The sequence below is a fragment of the Elephas maximus genome, chromosome 1 (assembly GCF_024166365.1).
Source record: "Elephas maximus indicus isolate mEleMax1 chromosome 1, mEleMax1 primary haplotype, whole genome shotgun sequence".
In the NCBI taxonomy this organism is placed as follows: domain Eukaryota; kingdom Metazoa; phylum Chordata; class Mammalia; order Proboscidea; family Elephantidae; genus Elephas; species Elephas maximus.
Genome location: NC_064819.1, coordinates 242174409 through 242190080, shown reverse-complemented (window position 1 = coordinate 242190080; position 15672 = coordinate 242174409). Strand labels below are relative to the sequence as shown.

The following is a 15672-nucleotide window of genomic DNA, read 5'->3' as shown; positions in this document are numbered from 1 at the left end:
AGTGTCAGGGAATACTGCCCATCATCAGTGAGATGACCACAGTAAGTGTTGGGGAGCACTGCCATGGTCAATGAGATGATCACAGAAAGTGTTGGGGAGCATTTCCCGTGGTCAGTGTGACTACGGCAGTATTGGGGCCCCACTCCTGTTCACTCTCGTTCCTCAGCCTGGATGCCTGCACAGTGGATGAAGCATGGCATTTCTTGAGGCACCAGACTTTGTAAGAGCATAATTGCATCCTACAGTTTGGTAGGCAGTACACAGTCCACTCTGTTTTGAAGGGTTCCTGCCAGGTGAAATTCTCTTTGTCCCCATCCTTCTTAGATGTAAGGAATCAGTTAGTGAAAAGGCAGACACCTGGTCTGGTACGAGCTCGTCTTCAGCTTCTATGTGTATTGATCTCCTTGTGCTGTGTTCTCCATGTGCAGTCCGGCAAGATGGCGGCTGGAGCCACTGGTCCCCCTGGTCCTCCTGCTCTACCACCTGTGGGGTTGGCAACATCTCGCGCATCCGGCTCTGCAACTCCCCCGTCCCGCAGCTGGGTGGCAAGAGCTGCAAGGGGAGCGGCCGTGAGACAAAGGCATGCCAGGGCGTCCCCTGCCCCAGTAAGTGTGTGGGGGCCTTGTAGCTGCGTTTGCTGGGGACAGTGGCACAGGAGAGCTGTCTGTGAACAGCTCAGGTACAGCAGGGCACATGGATGCCAGTCCATTGTCAGTCCAGCCCAGCATCCTGGGATGGCAGCCCAGCCTAGTTCCAGAGGAATGGAAGGTGTTCTACAGTTCCCCGGCTTGGCCAGTTTTGGAACGGAGCCTTCAGGGTGGGTGCTGCTTGCCTGGGCTCAGTGTGACCTTGATGAACCGCTCTGAACCTGTCCCTGTCTCACAGACTCTGATCTACAGTGGAGGGACAGATAGGCCAGAGCCTGGAGGTAGTTACGGTCGTGGCTTTGGACCAGGCACAGGGCAGAATATCTTCTGAAAGCGGCACTTCCACTCAGCATCTTGGCCAAGCCAGTGTCAGAGTTTATAGAAAATGTAGAGGTTAAGAACATGTAGCACCTTCTCTAAGTAATCCCAGTTCATGATGGTCAACACTCAGGAAAAAGGGGGATGTAGGGAGGTGGCGTTCAATCAGTTGCTTCTTTGTACAAAAGACTAAATGACAAACATTTAAAACCAAATTCAAGTTTAAACAACTTTTCAGAAATGAAAACTTCTGTGGTGGCGCTGTGCTTAAGTGCTCAGCTGCTAACCAAAGGGTAAGTAGCTCAAATCCGCCAGCCCCTCCTTGGAAACCCTATGGGGCAGTTTTACTCTGTCCTGTAGGGTCGCTATGAGTTGGAAAGTTTGAATCGACTTGGTGGTAATGTTTTTTTTTTTTTTTTCTCTTGGTTCTATGTTACAGAGGTGCACCAGTAATTTGTAGCCCTTTGTAATCAGTTCTGTGCTTCTAGATATAAAAGTTTGTGTGAATTTTCTCCCCAGGCCTAAAAATGAAACCCTCTTAATTGTCATCATGTATAACCAAAAAAACCAGACCCAGTACCGCCCAGTCAATCCCGACTCATAGCGACTCTGTAAGACAGGGTAGAACTGCCCCGTAGAGTTTCCAAGGAGCACCTGGTGGATTCGAACCGCTGACCCTTTGGTTAGCAGCCATAGCACTTAACCACTATGCCACCAGGGTTTCCGTCATCATGTATATCACTCCTAAATCCTATGGTCAGGAAGGGACACGTGGGTGGCCGTGAGTTAGAATCGGCCCCACGGCAACTGGAACTGGTACTTTAGGGAGGGATATCTGTTCTGGTCAGGAAGACTGCCCAGTGTCAGGCTGAGGTGGCTTGGTGGACAATGGAATCATTATTTAGCATAGGAAACAAAAGAAGGTGACATATTGAGGGGAAAGGTAAAGACCTCAGTTGGGGAAATGTTGTGATACAAATGACTATTCATGTAGCTAAAAGCATAGGGTGTAAGCTAGGGAGAAATAACCAAAAACCAGTTGTCGTGGAGTCGATTTTGACTCTTGGTAACCCCAAGTGTGTCAGAGTAGAACTGTGCTCCACAAAGTATTCAATGATTGGTTTTTCAGAAGTAGATCACCAGGCCTTTCTTCCGAGGTGCCTGGGTGGAATTGAACCTCCAGCCTTTCTGTCAGCAGCCAAGTGCATTAACCATTTGCACCAACCAGGGGCTTCTACTTAAAGTCAACCAACAGAGACCAGTTTTTTTCTCCAATGTGTGGAACACCGCATTCCCTTCGTACACCACAGCAGTGTGAAGTGGCATTTCCTGCCCCTGACTCTTCTCTGTGCTCTCACCTCTGTGTGCTGTCCCCATAGTTGATGGCCGGTGGAGCCCCTGGTCCCCGTGGTCAGCCTGTACGGTCACCTGTGCCGGTGGCATCCGGGAGCGCACACGGGTCTGCAACAGCCCTGAGCCCCAGCACGGAGGGAAGGCCTGCGCAGGAGACACCAAGGAGCAGCACATGTGCAACCGGAAGAGCTGCCCTGTCGGTGGGTGGACACTGGTGTGCCAGAGGTGGACACGGGCATGTCTGTGTTGGACGGGGGTATGTCGGTGGTTGTGAGAGTGTTGGTGGTAGACAGAGGTGTGTTGGTGGATGGGAGTGTGCAGTGGTAGACCTGGGCATGTTAGTGGTGGACATGAGACCTGCCAATGGGGTCTACGAGCGTGTTGGTGGTGGACATGGAGAGTGTCAGCGGTGTCCTTGGGCTTTCTTCACAGTGGGCATTGGTCTGCCCCGTCAGTGGGAGGTCACAGGGCTTGTTGGTGTTGGACACGGGGTGTGTTGGTGGAGGATGTGGAACGTGTTGGTGGTGAACATGGGGCATGTAAGTGGGATCTGTGGGAGTGACGGTGGTGAACATGGGGTGTGTCAGTGGGGTTGGTGGGCCTCCTCCACACAAAGTAGAGTTCAGCCTGCTAATGGTGCCCATGGCCCTGTGAAAAGTCATTGAGTTTTCATTCTGGTTAAAAGTGCAAAAATTATGGAAAATAACTAGAAAACAGAATAAAAATTAAAAATCAATTCTGTTCTCACTGTGCAAAGACAACTTTTATTTAAAAAAAGATCATCTGCATTATTAAAGTGTTTCCTTACATTTTCACTGTGGTAAATATAAATGTCAGAAAGCACCTGCCGTTTCAACATTCTTCACAGTACGGTTCAGTGACATTAGGGTGTTCATGATGGTTACCATTGCTGTGCTGTGCCTTCCGTGTTTTCATGGGGAACACAAAATGTGACCACAATGCTGAACAGCATGTAGACTAGGGACCTCGTACAGCGTGTAGACTAGGGACCTCGTATAGCGTGTAGACTAGGGACCTCGATGTCCACATTCTGTTGTAATCTATGACACTTAGACCACTCGACAGTATCTTCTTAGAGATCACACCTTTTGATGGTGGCCCAGTGTTAGTCTACCTGAGAATTCCTAACTCACAGTTTTACAATGACCACATTGCAGGCACTTGGCAGTGTGAAAATGAAGCACTTCCCCAGGCCCAGTAGTCTTTTTATTTTTCCGAGTTAATTCTGTGCCTGGTTAGAACAGGGTGATGTTGAACCTGACTCTGCCCTGCCTCCCCCCCCACAGATGGGTGTCTGTCCAACCCCTGCTTCCCGGGAGCAGAGTGCAACAGCTTCCCCGATGGCTCCTGGTCCTGCGGGTCCTGTCCACCTGGCTTCCTGGGCAACGGCACCCACTGCGAGGACTTAGATGAGGTGGGGGTCCCCCTTCCTGGCCCATGATGGGGTGGGGGACTTTACACGGGGGCCAGAGCCCCACTACCTGCTATCTGCTTGTCCCCTGCAGTGTGCTGTTGTCACAGACATCTGCTTCACGACGAACAAGGTTTCCCGGTGCATGAACACCAACCCTGGTTTCCACTGCCTGCCTTGTCCCCCGCGCTACAGGGGAAGCCAGCCATTTGGTGTCGGCCTGGAGGCAGCCAGGACAGAGAAGCAGGTGAGTGGGGCAGGCTGTCTTCATGTACCACTGACGACCCCATTCTTCCTTCTTCTTCTCCCGCTCTTCCTGCTCCTCCTTTCTTTATCAGGCAAAAGTCCAAAAATAAGGAGGGTGGGATAGAGAAGACCAAGGAGCAACATTCAGCATCCAGCATTGATAAGAGAGATAAGGGCAGAGGAAGTACTTACGTTCTGTTCCGGAAGCTGAGAAAACGCTGTCTCAGAGTGATGAGTAGAGTGAACTTCGCCTGAGTTGTAGTGCAAAGAACCCACAAGGTTTAGGGCCTCATTACTTCCTTAAATATCAGCAACACCACACATGAGCCTTCTGCAGGCTCGGAAACGTTTCGACTGCTCCAGGAACTTACTGAGGAGAGCCCCAGCAACCCACAATTCCAGGTTACCTGCTCTCCGCACTGTGGCTGTAGTCCCCACAGCAGCCCAGTGGACAGAACCTAGGACACGTGCATGTGTGCTTGCGGTGCCGACCCAAGCCTCATACAGCTGCCTTCCCCACAGGTGTGTGAACCTGAGAACCCTTGCAAAGACAAGACACACCGCTGCCACAGGAATGCCGAGTGCATCTACTTGGGCCACTTCAGTGACCCCATGTACAAGTGTGAGTGTCAGACGGGGTACGCCGGGGACGGCCTCATCTGCGGGGAGGACTCGGACCTGGATGGCTGGCCCAACAAGAACCTTGTCTGTGCCACCAACGCCACCTATCACTGCATCAAGGTAGGTGGGCTGTGTGGGAGGTGATTGCCAGGGCCTGGGACAGAGCACAACCAGCGAACCCGGTGCCATCAAGTCAACTCTGACTCATGGCCAACTCTTGTGTGTCAGAGTGGAACTGTGCTCTGCAGGGTTTTCAGTGGCTGATTTTTTGGAAGTAGATCACCAGGCCTTTCTTCTGAGGTGCCTCTGGGTGACTTGAACCACCAGCCTTTCATTTAGCAGTTGAGTGTGTTTGCACCACTATGACTCAAATGCTTAAACAGCCCCAACTCCAGTCAAGTCAGGATGGGTCTTTCATGGCAGATTTGAAATGATTCATTGTCCCAAACAATGAGAAACTCGCAGTCTTTCCAAGTCCGACCCTACAATCCTCATGAAGTTCCTCTCGTAGACAATGACATACCCCAGAGTGTGCACATTTTGTCTGCCCTGGTGGGATGAAGGAGGGAGGGTGTTGGTGACGCTAGGGCTCCCACCAGCATCTCTCAGATGTCTTCCTGGTGGACTGGGGTTACCAGGTGGAGTTCATTCTCCATTCATGCCCTTACTTTCCCAGGTTAGTGTGAAAGCAGCTGCAGTGCTTATTCTGGGAATGGGGAAGAGCCCTGGGTCTTAACAAACATTTGTTGAAGTAAAAAGAGAGACTTGGAGCTGGAGGAGAAGGCAAGAAGATGGTGGAACTCAGGCTCACAGGTGGTCCCAAAGTGTGGAGGCTAACATGTCCTTGGGTGGATGGAGCCAGACCATGGTTACTAGTGTTTGCTTTTCTCCACAGAGAGCCTTTAGCACTGCAGCAAAAGGAGGATGGGCCTTCTCAGGGACTATAAAGGGTGCATTAGCTTCACGTTGCTGCTGTAACAATTAGACCAGACTTGGTGGCTTAAAACAAAACAAGCTTACTGTCTCATAGTTCTGGAGGGTAGAAGTCCAAAACTGAGATGTCGGCGGGGCCATGCTGGCTCCGGAGGCTCTGGAGGCGGGCAGGGATGCTTCCTTGCCTCTTCCAGCTTCTAGTGGCTGTTGGCATTTCTTGGAATTCATGGCTTGTGGTGGCATCACTTCAATCTCTGTGTCTAGCATCACATCAACTTCTCCTCTGCTTGTCAGTCCAAAAGCCCCCCCCCCATAAGGATACACACGATTGTATTTAAGGCCCATCTGGGTAAGCCAGAATAAGCTCCAAGATGCTTAGCTTCATCACATCTTACACCACATAAGGCAACATTCACATGTTCCAGAGATCAGAACACAGACATAGACTTTTGGGGGCCACACTCAGTTCAGTTCACAGGGTCTCCCCAAAAAATCTTAGTGCAGTTTTATGCTTTAATAACTTCAAAATTGCAAATGCTAGAAGCTTACAAAAATACCATTTGAAAGTATAAACATTCATTTACTTAGAGCCCTGGTGGCACCGTGGTTAATAGTTATGGCTCCTAGCCAAAAGATCTGCAGTTCAAATCCACCAGCCACTGCTTGGAAACCCTATAGGGCAGTTCTATTCTGTCCCATAGGGTTGCTATGAGTTGGAATCAGCTCGATGGCAAAGGGTGTATATATACCCCAGTGCCGTCGAGTTGATTCTGACTCATAGGGACCCTATAGGACAGAGTAGAACTGCCCCATAGAGTTTCCGAAGAGCACCTGGCAGATTTGAACTGCCGACCCTTTGGTTAGCAGCTGTAGCACTTAACCACTGCACCACCAGTGTTTCCATACACACACACACACACACACACACACACACACAGAGGAAACCCTGGTGGTGAAGTGGTTAAGTGCTACAGCTGTTTACCAAGAGGCTGACAGTTCAAATCCTACAAGCGCTCCTTGGAAACTCTATGGGACAGTTCTACTCTGTCCTATAGGGTCACTATGAGTCAGAATCGATTCAATGGCAGTGGATTTGGTTTTATTTGTATACACACACACACACGTATATATACACACGCACATACATATATATATATATGTATTATATATATATATAATTTATGAGAATAAGTAGATTTAAAAGTAAGACTGATTAAGAAGCCCTGCAGCTCGTCTGGAGGTCTGCATACAAACCCTGCAGCCCAGTTGCTGAGCCCTTCCTTCCTTCCATGGCTAGCTCACCCCACCCTGGTCTGTGTCCCCCACCACGAGTGATATATGCTCTTCTCTTCCTCCGTAATGCTGAAGCACTGGCTCCCAACGCCCCCACGTGCTGCTTCTGAGGAGACCAGTTGTCCACTTGACTCTGCTTGGGGGCCACCCTGGGCTTCCCCAAGGTACATGTTACTGTCACTAAAGCAAACGCTTCAGTGTCTACTCTTTTCTGATATTTCCATTCCTTTAAGTTACTAATGTCTGCACAGCTCTGTTCTGGCTTATAGTATATTTGGACTGAAAACAAGATGACTTCTTTCTTCTCATTTTTCTTATATGTGTTACACACTTATTGCCAAGAGCTGAATTACGGAACATAACGTCAGGTTCTATGTCTCCCTTTCTGAACAGGTCAGGGACTCCTTCGGAAGGCTCTTTCCTTTGAATCTTTTGGTTGATGAGGGTCACAGTTTGTGGCCCTGGCTTGTTGGTTTATGACTTGAAGGCTGTGGGAAGCATAGGGGACACAAATATCCCACCCTGCTTTTACACTGAGGGCTGGCTCTTTATTGTTTCTGGCATTCCTTGGCAACTTCTCAGGCATCCAGGGCTTAAAGACAAGTTCCTTTTGTCTCAACTTCCCTGCAATAGAGAACTGATTCCCAGGGCAGCACTTGGAAAGAAAGGCATATACTCCAGCCCTGCAGCTCAGGGGTGCCTCAGGCTGGCGTCAACTCGATGTTAGCTGGTTTGGTTTTATATACACATGTTGTTGTTAGGTGCTGTCAAGTCGATTCCAACTCATAGCGACCCTGTGCACAATGGAACAAAACATTGCCCGGTCCTGCGCCATCCTTACAATTGCTGTTATGCTTGAGCTCACTGTTGCAGCCACTGTGTCAATCCACCTCATCGAGGGTCTTCCTCTTTTCTGCTGACCCTGTACTTTGCCTTGTACTTCTCCAGAGACTGATCCCTCCTGACAACATGTCCAAAGTATGTAAGATGCAGTCTTGCCACCTTTGCTTCCAAGGAGCATTCTGGTTGTACTTCTAAGACAGATTTGTTTGCTCTTTTGGCAGCCCATGGTATATTCAATATTCTTTGCCAACACCACAATTCGAAGGTGTCAATTCTTCTTCGGTCTTCCTTATTCATTGTCCAGCTTTCACATGCATATGATGCGATTGAAAATACCATGGCTTGGGTCAGGCACACCTTAGTGTTCAAGGTGACATCTTTGCTCTTCAACACTTTAAAGAAGTCCTTTGCAGATTTACCCAATGTAATGCGTCTTTTGATTTCTTGACTGCTGTTTCCATGGCTTGTTGATTGTGGATCCAAGTAAAATGAATATACACATGTACTCACACATATGAGTTATGATGAGCCATTTTTGAAGTTAAGTTCCTGCCTGAAATTCTACAAAATGGACAACTAGGATGTTGTTACAACAACACAAACTCAATCCCCAAATTAAGCCCCAGGATAAGTCATGCATGTCCCTCTGAGAACACGTCTGAGGTTTACCTCTTCATGCTGATTGTCTCATTTTACCCATCTTACTGAAAGAAAGGAGCTTTTGAGAATGCTTTTAGAATTACAGTTGTTGTTGTTAGTTGCCATCAAGTCATCTCTGACTCAAGGCAACCGCATGTACAACAAAAGAAAATGCTGCCTTATCCTGTGCTGTCTTCATGATCATTGGTTTTTTTGAGTCCCTTCTTGTGGCTATTGTGTCAGTCCATCTCACTGTTGGTGTTCCTTCTTTCCAATGACTCTTTACCAAAAATGATGTCCTTTTTTGGTGATTGGTCTTTCCTAATGGTGCTTCCAAAGTAAGGAGCCAAAGTCTCATCATCCTCACTTCTAAGGAGGATTCTGATTATATTTTTCTAAGACCGATTTGTTCATTCTTCTGGCTGACCAAGGTACATTCAATACTTTTTGCAATACCACAATTCCAATGTGTCAATTCTTCTTCTCTCTTCTTTTTCATTGTCCAGCTTTCACATGCATATGAGGCCATTGAATATATCATGGTTTGGGTCAGAATTATTACACTTCCTTTAATTAAGTTAAAATTACATTTCCTTGGACTCTTAGGCTTATATTTCTGGTAACAGCCCAAACCAGCTGGTAAGAGGACATAAGTGATTCAAAGCCTACAACAATCAAGGCAGCGCAATCTAGTAGCCCACCTATGTATATTGAAAGAAAACAAAACAACATAAGACTCACTGAGCAAATATAAAATAAATCATTACAATATCTTATAGATGGCTCGGAGACAACAGTTGATATAAAACCACATAAAGAAGCAGACCATGATTGCTTCTACAACTCCCCCAAATTAATGAATAAAAATCTTTTCCCAAATGAAGATACAATTCTGGAATTGCCAGATGCAGAATATAAAAAACTAATTTACAGAATGCTTCAAGACATCAAGAATGACTGCAAAAATGAAATAAGGCAATCTACAGAAAAAGCCAAGGAACACACTGATAAAGCAGTTGAAGAAATCAAAAAGATTATTCAAGAACATAGTGGAAAAACTAATGAGCTACAAGAATCCATAGAGAGACACCGTTCAGAAATCCAAATCATTAACAGTAAAATTACAGAATTAGACAACTCAGTACGAAGTCAGAGGAGCAGAATCAAGGAATTGGAATGCAGAGTGGGGGACCTGGAGGACAAGGGAATTGACACCAATATAAAAAATAGCTGAAGAAAAATCACAAAAAAGAATTAAAAAAAAATGAAGAAACCCTAAGAATCATGTGGGACTCTATCAAGAAGAATAACTTGCATGTAATTGGAGTTCCAGAACAAGGAGGGATAACAGAAAATACAGAGAGAACAGTTGAAGATCTGTTGGCAGAAAACTTCCCTGACGTCATGAAAGACAAAAGGATATCTATCCAAGATGCTCATCGAACCCCATTATAAGATTGATCCAAAAAGAAAATCACCAAGACATATTATCATCAAACTTGCCAAAGCCAAAGATAAAGAGAAAATTTTAAAAGCAGCCAGGGATAAAAGAAAGGTCTCCTACAAAGGAGAATCAATAAGTTCAGACTACTCAGCAGAAACCATGTAGTCAAGAAGGCAATAGGATAACATATATAGAGCACTAAAGGAGAAGAACTGCCAGCCAAGGATCATATATCCAGCAAAACTCTCTCTCAAATATGAAGGTGAAATTAAAACATTTACAGATAAACACAAACTTAGAGAATTTGCAAAAACCAAACCAAAGCTACAAGAAATACTAAAGGAAATTGTTTGGTCAGAAAATCAATAACATCAGATACCAACACAACACGAGGTCACAGAACGGAACATCCTGATATCAAACCAAATAAGGAAACCATAAAAACAAATTAAGATTAATTTTAAAAAGAAAAAAATGCTCAAAACAGGAAATCATTGAAGTCATTCTGTAAAAGATCACAATAATCAAAAAGAGGGACTAAATACAGGAGGCATAGAACTGCCATATGGAGAGGAAAACAAGGTGATATAGGATGACACAAGTTAGATTTTACTTACAAAAATAGGGGTAAATATTAAGGTAACCACAAAGAGGTCTAACAATTCCATAACTCAAAATAAAAACCAAGAAAAACATAACAACTCAGCAAACATAAATTTGACTGCTATGAAAATGAGGAACACACAATTTACAAAGAAAAACGTCTCAGCACAAGAAAGTGTGTGGAAAAATGAAATTGTCAACAACACACACAAAAAGGCATCAAAATGACAGCACTAAACACATTCTTATCTATAATTACACTGAATGTAAATGGACTAAATGCACCAATAAAGAGACAGAGAGTCTCAGACTGGATAAAGAAACACAATCCGTCTATATGCTGCCTACAAGAGACACACCTTAGAGACACAAACAAACTAAAACTCAAAGGATGGAAAAAATATATCATGCAAACAACAATCAAAAAAGAGCAGGAGTAGCAATATCAATTTCTGACAAAATGGACTTCAAAGTTAAATCCATCACAAAGGATAAAGAAGGACACTACATAATGATTAAAGCGACAATTGACCAGGAAGATATAACCATATTAAATATTTATGCACCCAATGACAGGGCTGCAAGATACATAAAACAAACTTTAACAGAACTGAAAAGTGAGATAGACACCTCCACAATTATAGTAGGAGACTTCAACACATCACTTTCAGAGAAGGGCAGGACTTCCAGTAAGAAGCTCAATAGAGACAAGGAAGACCTAATTGCTACAATCAACTAACTTGACCTCATAGACCTATACAGAACACTCCACCCAACAGCTGCAAAATATACTTTTTTTCCTAGTGCACATGGAACATTCTCTAGAATAGACCACATATAAGGTCATAAAACAAACCTTTGCAGAATCCAAAACATCGAAATATTACAAAGTATCTTCTCAGACCACAAGGCCATAAAAGTGGAAATCAATAACAGAAAAATCAGGGAAAAGAAATCAAATACTTGGAAACTGAACAATACCCTCCTGAAAAAAGACTGGGTTATAGAAGACATTAAGGAGGGAATAAAGAAATTCATAGAATGCAATGAGAATGAAAACACTTCCTATCAAAACCTCTGGGACACAGCAAAAGCAGTGCTCAGAGGTCAATTTATATTGATAAATGCACATTATATAAAAAGAAGAAAGAGCCAAAATCAGAGAACTGTCCCTACAACTTGAACAAATAGAAAGCGAGCAACAAAAGAATCCATCAGGCACCAGAAGAAAACAAAAAATAAAAATTAGAGCTGAACTAAATGAAATAGAGAACAGAAAAACAATTGAAAGAATTAACAAAGCCAAAAGCTGGTTCTTTGAAAAAAAATTAACAAAATTGATAAACCATTGGCCAGACTGACTCAAGAAATACAGGAAAGGAAACAAATAACCCGAATAAGACATGAGATGGGCCATATCACAACAGACCCAACCGAAATTAAAAGAATCATATCAGATTATTATGAAAAATTGTACTCTAACACATTTATAAATTTGCAAGCCTAGAAGAAATGGATGAATTCCTAGAAAAACACTACCTACCTAAACTACCACAATCAGAAGTAGAACAACTAAATAGACCCATAACAAAAAAAGAGATTGAAAAGGTAATCAAAAAACTCCCAACAAAAAAAAGCCCTGGCCCAGACGGTTTCACTGCAGAGTTCTACCAAACTTTCAGAGAAGAGTTAACACCACTACTGCTAAAGCTATTTCAAAGCATAGAAAATGATGGAATACTACCTAACTCATTCTATAAAGCCAACATATCCCCGATACCAAAACCAGGTAAAGACACCACAAAAAAAGAAAATTACAGACGTATATCCCTCATGAACATAGATGCAAAAATCCTCAACAAAATTCCAGCCGATAGAATTCAACAACATATCAAAAAAATAATCCACCACGACCAAGTGGGATTTATACCAGGTATGCAAGGTTGGTTTAATATTAGAAAAAAAAATTAATGTAATCCACCATATAAATAAAACAAAAGACAAAACCCACATAATCTTATCAATTGATGCAGAAAAGGCATTTGAGAAAGTCCAACACCCATACATGATAAAAAAAAAAAAAACTCTCAGCAAAATAGGAATTGAAGGAAAATTCCTCAACATAATAAAGGCCATCTATACAAAGCCAACGGCCAACATCATTCTAAATGGAGAGAACCTGAAAGCATTTCCCTTGAGAACGGGAACCAGACAAGGATGCGCTTTATCACCACTCTTATTCAACATTGTGCTAGAGGTCCTAGCCAGAGCAGTTAGGCTAGACAAAGGAATAAAGGGCATCTGGATTGGCAGGGAAGATGTAAAATTATCTCTATTTGCAGATGACATGATCTCATACACAGAAAACCCTAAGGAATCCTCCAGAAAACTACTGAAACTAATAGAAGAGTTCGGCAGAGTCTCAGGTTACAAGATAAACATACAAAAATCACTTGGATTCCTCTACATCAACAAAAAGAACATCGAAGAGGAAATCACCAAATCAATACCATTCACAGTAACCCCCAAGAAGATAAAATACTTAGGAATAAATCTTACCAAAGATGTAAAAGACCTATACAAAGAAAACTATGAAGTACTAGTGCAAGAAACTAAAAGGGACATATGTAAGTGGAAAAACATACCTTGCTCATGGATAGGAAGACTTAACATAGTAAAAATGCCTATTCTACCAAAAGCCATCTATACATACAATGCACTTCTGATCCAAATTCCAATGACATTTATTAAAGTTATGGAGAAACAAATCACCAACTTCATATGGAAGGGAAAGAAGCCCCAGATAAGTAAAGCATTACTGAAAAAGAAGAAGAAAGTGGGAGGCCTCACTCTACCTGATTTTAGAACATATTATACAGCCACAGTAGTCAAAACAACCTGGTACTAGTACAACAACAGGCACATAGGCCAGTGGAACAGAATTGAGAACCCAGATATAAATCCATTCACATATGAGCAGCTGATATTTGACAAAGGCCCAGTGTCAGTTAATTGGGGAAAAGATAGTCTTTTTAACAAATGGTGTTGGCATAACTGGATATCCATTTGCAAAAAAGTGAAGCAGGACCCATACCTCACACCATGCACAAAAACTAACTCCAAGTGGATCAAAGACCTAAACATAAAGACTAAAACGATAAAGATCATGGAAGAAAAAATAGGGACAATGTTAGGAGCCCTAATACAAGGCATAAACAGAATACAAAACATTACTAAAAATAACGAAGAGAAATCAGATAACTGGGAGCTCCTAAAAATCAAACACCTATGCTCATCTAAAGGCTTCACCAAAAGAGTAAAAAGACCACCTACAGATTGGGAAAAAATTTTCACCTAGGACATCTCCGACCAGCACCTGATCTCTAAAATCTATATGATTCTGTTAAAACTCAACCACAAAAAGACAAACAACCCAATCAAAAAGTGGGCAAAGGATATGAACACGCACTTCACTAAAGAAGATATTCAGGCAGCTAACAGATACATGAGAAAATGCTCTCGATCATTAGCCATTAGAGAAATGCAAATTAAAACTGCGATGAGATTCCATCTCACTCCAACAAGGCTGGCATTAATCCAAAAAACACAAAATAATAAATGTTGGAGAGGCTGCAGAGAGATTGGAACTCTTCTACACTGCTGGTGGGAATGTAAAATGGTACAACCACTTTGGAAATCTTCTTAAAAAGTTAGAAATAGAACTACCATACAACCCAGAAATCCCACTCCTCGGAATATACCCTAGAGACATAAGAGCCTTTACATGAACAGATATATGCACACCCATGTTTATTGCAGCACTGTTTACAATAGCAAAAAGCTGTAAGCAACCAAGGTGTCCATCAATAGATGAATGGTTAAATAAATTATGGTACATTCACACAATGGAATACTATGCATCGATAAAGAACAGTGACAAATATGTGAAACATTTCATAACATGGAGGAACCTGGAAGGCATTATGCTGAGTGAAATTAATCCGATGCAAAAGGACAAATACTGCATGAGACCACTATTATAAGTTCTTGAGAAATAGTATAAACTGAGAAGAAAACATTCTTTTGTGATTACGAGAGGGGGGAGGGAGGGAGGGTGGGAGAAGGTTATTTACTGATTAGTTAGTAGATAAGAACTACTTTAGGTGAAGGGAAGGACAATACTCAATACAGGGAAGGTCAGCTCAACTGGACTGGACCAAAAGTAAAGAAGTTTCCAGGATAAACTGAATGTTTCGAAGGTCAGCGAAGCAAGGGCAGGGGTTTGGGGACTATGGCTTAAGGGGACTTCTAAGTCAATTGGCATAATAAACTCTTTTATGAAAACATTCTGCATCCCACTTTGAAGCGTGGCATCTGGGGTCTTAAATGCTAACAAGCAGCCATCTAAGATGCATCAATTGGTCTCAACCCATCTGGATCAAAGGAGAATGAAGAACACCAAGGTCACACGATAACTATGAGCCCAAGAGACAGAAAGAGCCACAAGAACTAGAAACTTACATCATCCTGAGACCAGAAGAACTAGATGGTGCCCGGCCACAACCGATGACTGCCCTGACAGGGAACACAACCGAAAACTCCTGAGGGAGCAGGAGAACAGTGGGATGCAGACCCCAAATTCTCATAAAAAGACGAGACTTAATGGTCTGACTGAGACTAGAAGAATCCCGGCGGTCATGGTCCCCAAACCTTCTGTTGGCCCAGGACAGGAACCATTCCCGAAGACTACTCATCAGACATGGAAGGGCCTGGACAATGGGCTGGAGAGAGATGCTGATGAAGAGTGAGCTACTTGTATCAGGTGGATACTTGAGACTGTCTTGGCATCTCCTGTCTGGAGGGGAGATGGGAGGGTAGAGAGGGTTAGAAACTGGCAAAATGGTCATGAAAAGAGAGACTGGAAGAAGGGAGCGGGCTAACTCATTAGGGGGAGAGTAAATGGGAGTATGTAGTAAGGTGTATATAAGCTTATATGTGACAGACTGACTTGATTTGTAAACTTTCACTTAAAGCACAATAAAAATTATTTAAAAAAAAAAAGACCAAATTTACTAGTTTGACAGAGACTGAAGAAACCCCCAAAGTATGGCCTACCGGACAGCTCAGTATTGAAGTAACTCCTGAGGTTCATCCTTCAGCCAAAGATTTAAGAAAAAAAACAAAAAAACACCATTGCTGTCCAGTGTATTTTAACTCATAGCAACCCTACAGGACAGAGTAGAACTGCCCCATAGAGTTTCCAAGGAGCACCTGGTGGATTCGAACTACCAACCTTTTGG

At 43.5% G+C, this 15672-nt stretch overlaps 1 protein-coding gene across 2 annotated transcripts in view; it reads left to right on the top strand.

The window, feature by feature from the left end:
* Positions 1-15672, top strand: part of THBS2 (thrombospondin 2) — a 59915-nt gene that overhangs the window by 30421 nt on the left and 13822 nt on the right. For both annotated transcript variants that reach the window (XM_049905775.1, XM_049905767.1), the window contains 5 exons: positions 429-605; positions 2345-2518; positions 3626-3753; positions 3845-3997; positions 4519-4737. In XM_049905775.1, the coding sequence (XP_049761732.1) occupies positions 429-605; positions 2345-2518; positions 3626-3753; positions 3845-3997; positions 4519-4737 (851 nt within the window). The remainder of the gene's footprint in view (positions 1-428; positions 606-2344; positions 2519-3625; positions 3754-3844; positions 3998-4518; positions 4738-15672) is intronic.